We start from the raw sequence: 9310 nt of genomic DNA on the forward strand, positions 1-9310 counted from the left end.
CAGAACACAAGAATTCAAAACTTACCTTTTCCAAGATGAATTTGTTTAGATAAGGCATGTAACCCTGATTGGAAACTGGTCCTTCATCATCATCCCTAAAGTGCTCTTCCAAGGCCACTGGATCATGGGGAACATTTAGCACAGTGCACAAGTTGTGAGAAAGGACCTAAGGACAGAAGAGACATCAGTGACACTGCTGTCAGCCTCAACCACGCTGCAGACCTGTGATTCGCAAAACCATGTACAAAGTGACGCTTTCATGTCAGCACACGTTTTGCCCTGCAGATTTTCATCAAAAAACAAAGCGTAACTGAAAAAGCCAACTCTGAGGATTCAATGGCTTCAGACAGTTGCACACTTACAGAAGCAATGCAATCACACAGAGGTCCACTCCTACAGAATTGCAAACACAGCTACAGAAGCTACCCTTTGTACACAAACGCGTCTGAAAACCAGACAGGCATGCAGAAACACCAAAGTAATATTTACAGAGTGAAATTAGATAGCTATAGAAAACAACCACAAACACCCAGCCTTTGAAATAATAATTACTATCTAGTAAAATAATAGTAATGAAGACAACAACTCAATATGTATCTTTACTTTACAAAGAAATAACCACTTAAATGAAAGCATTAACAATGGATTTCTCTCATCTGCTTGCTTTTGGGTTGCTTCTCCACATTCACCCCATGTTTCAGTTAGCAGAGGAAAAGTAATGTTATAGAAAGGGGAAGGGTTTAGGCGTGTTTTTCAAATTTTTATTTCGAAAAGGTATTTGCATGCCAAGAGCTTAACACCCACCAGCACTCATGTCTCTTCTTGAGAAATGACGTTCAAGAAGAGGCTCCATGCTTGATTAGTTTTAAGGAAGTACTGAATTACTGAAAACTAACTAGTAGCCAACGCATCTCAACTTCTTCAACTCAGGCCGAGTTTTGCACACGCAATCTAACGTCTCAGTACCAGCAACAGGAAGGCAGAGCCTGGGTAGCAGTCACTCCTGTGCTACCAGCACTTTCTTAAGAGAGCCAACGCACCATCCCTTTCGTTGTTCACGTTGTCTCGAGTCAGGTCAGTCCTGTAACACGCTGCCCACCGGGTCTTAAACACGCTGTCACTCCGGAGCCCTCCCCTCTCCCCTTGGTGTGATGCAGGGTTAAGCCTCTGAAGGCCACACACTGGCTACAGAAACCGGGTTAAGGATTTAACCTAGTTTGAAAAAATTTAACTAAGAATCAAAGGCAAAAAATACAGGTAAAACAAAATTAGGCAGAAGAAAAACAGATTGCATCTTTTGAAAAGGCACGCTGCTTGTGGCATTTGTTTTTTTTTTTTTTAATCAAAAACTAGACAGGACAGACTGCAACTGAATTTTGGCATATGTTTTACTTTTTCACTGTGCAGAATAAAATTTTTAAAAAACAGACCCAAATTATGCAAAGGGAAAGCAGTAAAAAAACATGCAGAAAATGTATAAGTGGGTCTATTTTGGTGAGTGGACATAAAGCGGTTGAGATGGGGTAGCTGCAAAACCAGAAGTGAAAGTCCAAATTTGTCCAAGCCTAGGAAATCAAACCTATGCCACACATTCAAAGTGTCTGGGTTTCCCCTCCTCCCAAAAAAAAAGTATATTTACTTTTCTTATGTATGATAAGGAGACACACAGAGTTTAAGCACTGGTTAGCATAAAATCCTACAAAGATAGACCAAGATGCCAGTTCAGTTCAGAGGAGAATTCCTCTCTACATACCTCCAAAAGCACACATTTCCATGAGAAATACATGCTTTCATTGTCATACGCTAGCATCAAGCCACTGGAGCTAACCACGTGCAAAAGTTTAAAAACAGAAAACCTGTAACATCATACATATGTACATACAAATGCTGTATACCTCAAAGTAGCAAAATAGTATACAGAAGATATCACGTTATCACGTTTCACACTACCCTCTATCAACAGTACATTTCCCTTCAATCTATCCTTATTTTTGACCAGCACATCAAACCAAGTATTTGAGTTCATGTGATTTACATATGGGGGGGAAGAAATGTATTATCATGCATGTTTCCCCTTCTATTTAAGGCTTCTGTTGTTATTTATAGAAGACTGAGGGATTCTTGAATTTCTGAGACATAAAGATGATCTCAGTTTTCCAACCAGACTGTAGTTGCTAATTCTATAACTAAAAAAATACCCAGTTAATAAAAATATTCTAAAAGCATAACTGATCTAAGCTTATTACCAAAATAACTTAAAAGTCTCAATGAAACACTATCGTCATGTCCTTTCTACGTGGTTCTCTTCTCCCTTTTTCGGCCTTCTTGCTGTGCTTGTGCTGCCAGAAACCTAGGTGGTTTCTGCATCAAGCAACTAATTTAACAGGAAAGAATTCCACTTTCAATCATTTTCTAAGATCTGCCTTATCTGCCATCTCTCCTGTGCCCAATGCTCTCTTTTCATAACTCAGGAAATTCCTCGGCGCCTGCCAAAGCCTGCCATTCTCTAACGCGGCCGAACGCCAGCTGAATTCTTCAGTTGCAGGGTAAGCCTGAAAAATTCTGCACTGAGGTCTTGTTTTGTTTTGTTCTCAAATCACATTATCTGGACCATGATATACTCTATTTTAATGAGCAATTTAAAAAAAAAAAATCTAGCTGAGTATTAGGTTAATTGGGGTATGAAAAATCGCCTGGCCTTGCAGAAGCTCCATCAACCACGAGGAAGTTTTGCAGCAGTAAGGATTATTCCCCCCGTGCCCACAGGGTTGCTAGGCAGCTTTTTCTTTCAGCACTTACTGTGCTCTGGATGCCACGTTTAACAATCTACCTTCACGCCAGAGCCAACTCCTACCCCTGGCTGGAGACTCATGTCTGTGCTGCGGCAAATGGGTACAGCAGTGGTCCTCAAACTGTAGTCCAGGAGACAGTCAGGACAAGCCATGTGCAAAGGGTTCACAAAACCAGCGCACTCTGGGCACAGTTCTTGCGCTTTCAATGAAAAGTTTCGTAAGAAGGATGCGCAGTGGTGCCCAGGACGTTCTTGCTCTAAATATAAACAACCGGATGAAACAAGCAAGCCGAACACTAAAGGTGGCTACAGACTTTGGATTTACTTTATTTATGGCCAGTCTCATGCTGCTTTACCTGGAGTGCAAATCTCCAGCCCAGCTCTATTTTGCCACAGCTGCTTCCCCCTGAGCTCCCATTTTCCAAAACATTGATCTTCCAAAACTTTAAGCACGTGCTGAATTGTTACCATTTGAGTAGTTCCATTTAACCTTGTCCATAAAAGTGATCTGTGTTTCCAAAGGGAAAAGGAAGATCTGCTAGACTACTTACTGCTCAGCGACAAAAATTTGGCCCAGACGATAGCAGAAGCATTAACAGGGCAGACTAATCCTACAGCGCCTATTGTCAGTTTCTTCAGTACTTTTTTCTTTCTTTTTTCCATCTTTCAGGGGGGTCTTCTTCCTCCCCCGTCTCTTTTTAAGATTTTAAAACGTTGGCATCACAGATCCCGACAGCTCCATTCAGTGGCTTCGTGTGAATTCATTCCAAGACATTCTTGGCTCATCTCTCCCCGACATCCATGTCAGCAGCTAGCCAGCCAAAATAAGGCTACTCACAAGTCCTTTCCCTTTTCTTTTTTTGACCAGTGTGGAAACCAGCATCATATATGCCCCTTGTCACAGGCACATGGTCTTTTCAACCAGCGTAGTCTTAAGCATACAGTTTCTTGCATCACAGTATCTTCCTTATTCACTCAGGTAGCAAATGCTCCATCGGGAGTCACATTATTTAACATCGTAGGCAGTGCAGCAACCTCCTTCCCAGTTGGTCAAGCACATTCAAGCCTGGCCTCCATCAGCTCAGGTACCTAATGCTAATGCCCTTTGCCCACAACACCTCTCCGTCCCTTCATTTGCTCCCTTCTCCCTTGGGCACTCACAGACCCCTTGTCACCGTTTTCATCAACCTTGCTCTTCCTCTTGCCTTCATTATCAGCATCTCCTCTTTGGCCCCAGCCACATACTGGTGCCCACCTGCATCTGTCCAATTGCCAGGAATTGCCCTTCTGCCCTGCAGCTCCTAGCTCCTAGGAAGAGCTCCCAGTAAACATCCTCCATCTGCTGCGCCTTTCTTCGACATTTTCCTTCAAAACAGTTGACAAAACCTCAAGGACAAAGGTTAAACGAGCTGCTGATCCACGGGTAGCTGCTCCTCTCAGGCGCAGTATCATGGCCCTGTCGTTTTGCAATGCCCTTCCTCTGGTCTACAAGCTGCCTTGGTTTGCCAGCTTTTCTGGAAGAGGGGCACCGCTCCCCTCGCACCTTACAGACACAATTCCTCATGGCTACCCTAACAGAAATGCTTCTGAGCCTGGTTAACAACGTCACAGTACAATGCTCTCATAGTGAGTCATGATGACTAATTTCCTACCATCCTTCAATGTTGTACAAAGTCAATTGTCTGGCTGGGGTCCTGCCCACTTGCCACAGGCTCTCAACCCTTCCAGTGCCTTGCTACATTGTTCGAGATCTTCCTCTCCGTTCAGACCATCACTCTTGCCCCCGATTACACCATTCTTCCTCTTCCCACCGGCCACTGACTTCCCATTCAGTGAAAAAGGCAAAACAAAGAAAAGTAGTAAAATAATCTTATAATATCCCAGATACAATTAAAGAATGGTTTAAGCTTTCTAAGTCTGACTAGTAACTTGGGTCACCCACGTATTATAGGCCCAAATGAGACTATTTTCACGAGGTGCTCACTATCCATGCTCACCATCCATGTCCTGCAGATATCACACCAGGAATCCAAGACTTTGAAAATCCACCCCAGTGGTAGCACAGAGGACAAACCAAGGACAGCCAAATAACCCTATAGGCTAGGTAGAGACAAGTCACAAAGCAATACAAGGAAGAGCTTCCGGACAAAGTGTAAAAACTAATCGGTATGTGTTCTTTCCAAGATCCAGTCATACATACATACTACAAGGAGTATTGCTGGCTGCTAAGCGTAACTACATTTGAAACCATAGTGTTTCAAGATCCAGACAGAAAGAAGACGGAATGTTGGCACATGACAGAAACTTTTAAAATAAGTCAATTTTAACATTGCAGATTGCAAGAAAGATGAAATTGGATTTAAATATAGGAAAGCAAGTATTTACGTGTAGCTCGTGCTCGAACCACAACAGCAGCTCTAACTGCGTACACAGAACTTATACCTTGCTATATCAGTGTTTGAAAGTGCTGAAACAAGCTGACAAAATAATGATTGTGTCCACATTTAAAGGTGCAATTTAAGAACAGAATACTCAAAAGTTTCTGCTGATGTAGAAAAAAGGGTAAGATATGCAGCCAGCATAACAGTCGAACTTCTGAAGATTACTGATTGGATTAAAAAAAAAAACAAAATCAGCGCATACTAGAAGAAGATCATATTCAAAATTACAAAGAAGACTGATTTGACTGTCTCTTCTCTCAGCAGCTCAGACCACATACAAAAGATACAAATGGATAAAAGACATTTCACTAAATCCTTACTATTCTAAGCAAGTCCTAGGTTTTCCTCCAAGCATTTGCTGTTTCTCCAGACTACAAAACAGACCCAATTCACTCAACTCCATCCCTTTGCTCTAGATATATTAAAAACAATGTGCAATGCAAACTCTTCACAGTAGGGTCTCAGCTACATAACACGTTAATTTTTCTCACAGTATTTAATGAAAATTATTTATTTTTATGGAAGGCTCAAAGATCACTTCTAAGTAGAGAAATCAGTCGTTAACTACCAGCACTTTATACTTAGGACCTCCTGTGCAACACGATGACAATACCTTGTACTGGATTATACAACTCAAAGATCCATTGTCAGCAAATTCTCTTATTGAGGAGGGAAGAGTTCAGCAAGTTACAACACTGCATGCTGTTCTCAGAAAACAAATAGCTTTTTACCTTTTTTTTTTATAAAAAGAGTTTCACTAGATTATTAAACATATTTTTCTAATGCCACAGATCTCTACTAACCTGGTAATCTCCTAGCCTCATCTCTCCATCTCATAGGGATGCTATATCTTTCTCACAGTAACGTGGATGAGAAATACTTTATTGTGAAATGCTTTCTTAGTACAACATAGCCCTAAGTCACTCAGACAGCAACTTCTGTTTTGCTGTCCTACAAGCCCCTTTCTGAGAGGCGTCCCTGCCCATGACAGAGAGGTTGGATTGGATGATCTCTGAGGTCCCTTCCAGCCCATGCCATTCTATGATTCTGCTGCACCAATGCGGGGCTACTGCGGTAACATACACCTTTTCTCCCCAGTAGGACTATCAGTTTGACACCACATTCATCATTTGCCACAAAAAGCCTATGGAAGAACACTCTCTACCCTTTCCTGTGTTTCCTGAAAACTAACTCTTAGTGGCCACAGCAGAAGGCAGCAGCCTCATTTAAGACTTGTTTCTGCATTCCCACATCCCTCACACTTCCCTCAGGAGCCTTTATATCACAAACAGAACTGCACAGACCCACAAAGACCCACGTTTTTTCATCCTTTCTTTCTCACAGATAGACAGAATGAAACATCAAAACTGTTTAGGAAGATGTTTGATAGGTAACGAGGGGACAAGTTTAATCTCCCCTCTCCTTTTAATTTTTTTTACCTTTTTCAAACACAAGCGTTTGTAGACATAGGGCTTTATTAGTATTAGACAGCAGAGCATGACAAGACAAGTAACTGCGCTTCAGTCTGGAAATAAAACTGCTGCTCTAATCCTCCTATGTCAGTCAATGACCTTAGAGAAGTGACACCACCTCCATCCGAGCAAGCCGTGCAAGCCCACCAGCATTCTGGCTGCTTCTTTAGCCATTTAATTCACCCCAGCACCTGTGCAATCACCACAGCTTCTTCACCGACCAGCATGCCATCTCGTGCTGCAGACACACCTCCCGGATGACTGCGCTGAGCACACAAACCATGGCAGCACACACAAGGTGCGGCAGTGTGACAGGAAAACAGGAGTCCTTTAAAAAGCAGGACAAAAAAACCTCACCTCTCTGCGGGCTACTTCAGTTAGTCCTGCAGCACTGCAACACGAATACTCACTTTCATGATGCCACCTGTAAAAGACCTGGAACCTGCACACATTTTTCAGCCTGAACTTGCAGTCAGGTCTGGCCTCTCGCCTGACTCCTGCCCCACAGTCATTTCTGGCCAAGTTAGGCTGTATCTCACAGTCTGATCGCCTCCAGCAAAGAAAAGGAGAAGAGGAACAGGCTGTTTGCAGCATATTGCATGTCATGGACACTTACAATGCTGAGAAAAAAGTCCATTAGCTACTGACCACGCCTGGAAATGCCACCCACAGCACGGCCACTCTCACTCACGGAGTTAATGCCACAAAAGGCGCAAACTTCAGCCAACTGCTGTGGCCAACACAACTCCAGCACTCAGTACAAGGACCCACAGTCTCAAATGTCAACAGGTGTTGCGTTCTTATTCAAAATATTTATTTAGCCAGATTCCCGCTATTATTCCCAGGCCAAGACAGTCCCATAAAGCAGGGCCAAGACGGGATCGGATTCAGCAGGCTGCCTGAGAGCTCTTTTAAGAGCACAAATGTTACTTCAGCGTATAAGCTAAGGAAAGAATGGCACAGTTGGAGCCTCTTGACTAATTCTCCTGTTTATATCCAAATAAGAGAGCACTGTGGAACCTTGCTCTCCTCTTGGCAAGCTATGAATTTCACTTGGACACAGCCAACCCCTATAGATGGGACCTTGTGGCTACCCCACAAAAGATTCTGGCCAGCAAGGGTACCAAGGACACGCCATTGAAAGTGGACCAGAAGCACAACAAGGGTTTGTGCATCAACATCTCGGGGACGACGAAGCACTTGCCTGGGCAGAATGAAAATAAGCCTCCTCGAGCGTGAGGAAGGGCCCGTGCAAGCCTCCCGAGGGACACAGCCATCCGGGAGCCACAGCAACCAGCAACGCCGTGCGACGAACGACAGCCTCAACGCAGAAAGTGCAATTCACGGCCCCGAAGCGAATCTTCCGAAGTGAGCTTCGGAAACAGGTGGCCTCGTCCCCTCGCCTGGCTGCACGCGGGCCGCCTCTGACAGACCCCAGCCCGAGCGCCCCTATGGCCACGGCGCAGGCGGCCAGTGGGGTCGGCCCCGGCCCGTGTGACGGCCCCTCACACCCACACCGGGCCCCGGCCCCACACCGCGTCCCCCGGGCTCGCCTTCCCTCTCCCCTCGCTGCCCCGGGCCGGGCCGCCCCACTTGCCTTGAGCTGGGACTTGGAGACCTTCCCGCTGCGGTCAAGGTCGAGGGCGGTGAAAGCGTGCCAGATGGACTTCAGCAGCTCCTCCTTGAGGCCCACCATGGCCGGCCCGCCGGCTGCTGCCGCCCCGCTCCCGCCGCCGCTCTGCCTTCGCCTCGCCCGGCGCCGCCGCCGCCGCCGCCGCCACCGTGCCCGCCCCGCACCGCCCCGGGGGCGGGTGCCCGGCCCTGCCCGGCTCCGCAGGCACCGCCCCGGGAGCCGGGCGGGCCCCGCCCCGGCCCGGCCCGCTGCTCCTCTTACGAGAGACACGGCCTGGTTTTCACGGCGGGATGCGCTCGCGCGGAGGACAGCACCTTTCCTCGTGGACCGCCTCAGGCCCGAGAATGTCCAAAAGCAGCTCGCGGCGAAGGCTGCGCGCAGCTGGAGTGAATGGAAGTTCACGCCGAAGTAACGGGGGAGGGCCAAAAACAGCTTCACCACTACTTCCAGAGCAGGGGCGGTACAAAGTACTGTCACAAGCTTGGAAGAAGTTTTGTTGTTGGAGGGGTGTTTTTTGGTGAGGTGTTTTTTAGTGGTGCTATTGCTATTGGGTTTTTTGTGTGTGTGTTAAGTCTTCTTAAATGCTGTAGGTTCAGACGAAGCAATGGTGAAGCAGCAGCTGTGCAAGGATTTAAGATCTCTCTGTGCCCCTCGTGCTTCCTAGCAGATCCCTCAATAGTGTTTCTCTGCTAACAGTATGGTTGGCTGAATCCAGGCCAGAAGCAGCAAGAAGATAATGCTATAACATATATCACTTTGAATACTGCATCTGAGATAACTCATGGTACGCAGCTCATGATCAAATTAAGGTTTCATATTCAAGGATTTTAAGTAGAACCATTAAGATCCCAAATTCAAGATGTATAACAAACATAGGAAAAAAACAGACTTTAACTTTTGTCCAATTTTAGTCTTCATTCAATGGCATCATCAGAACACAAGTAGCACTCTGCACGTGCAGTAGTTGTGGCAG

At 45.5% G+C, this 9310-nt stretch overlaps 1 protein-coding gene across 1 annotated transcript in view; it reads right to left on the reverse strand.

Moving 5' to 3' along the window:
* SWAP70 (switching B cell complex subunit SWAP70) overlaps positions 1-8400 on the reverse strand; it is a 39196-nt gene extending 30796 nt beyond the window's left edge. The window contains exons 1-2 of the mRNA XM_086613112.1: positions 8302-8400; positions 26-166 (exon numbers count right to left, since the gene is read on the reverse strand). Coding sequence (XP_086469238.1) covers positions 26-166; positions 8302-8400 — 240 coding nt within the window. The remainder of the gene's footprint in view (positions 1-25; positions 167-8301) is intronic.
* Positions 8401-9310: the final 910 nt, after the last annotated feature.

This window comes from Tauraco erythrolophus, chromosome 6 (assembly GCF_009769465.1).
Source record: "Tauraco erythrolophus isolate bTauEry1 chromosome 6, bTauEry1.pri, whole genome shotgun sequence".
NCBI lineage: Eukaryota > Metazoa > Chordata > Aves > Musophagiformes > Musophagidae > Tauraco > Tauraco erythrolophus.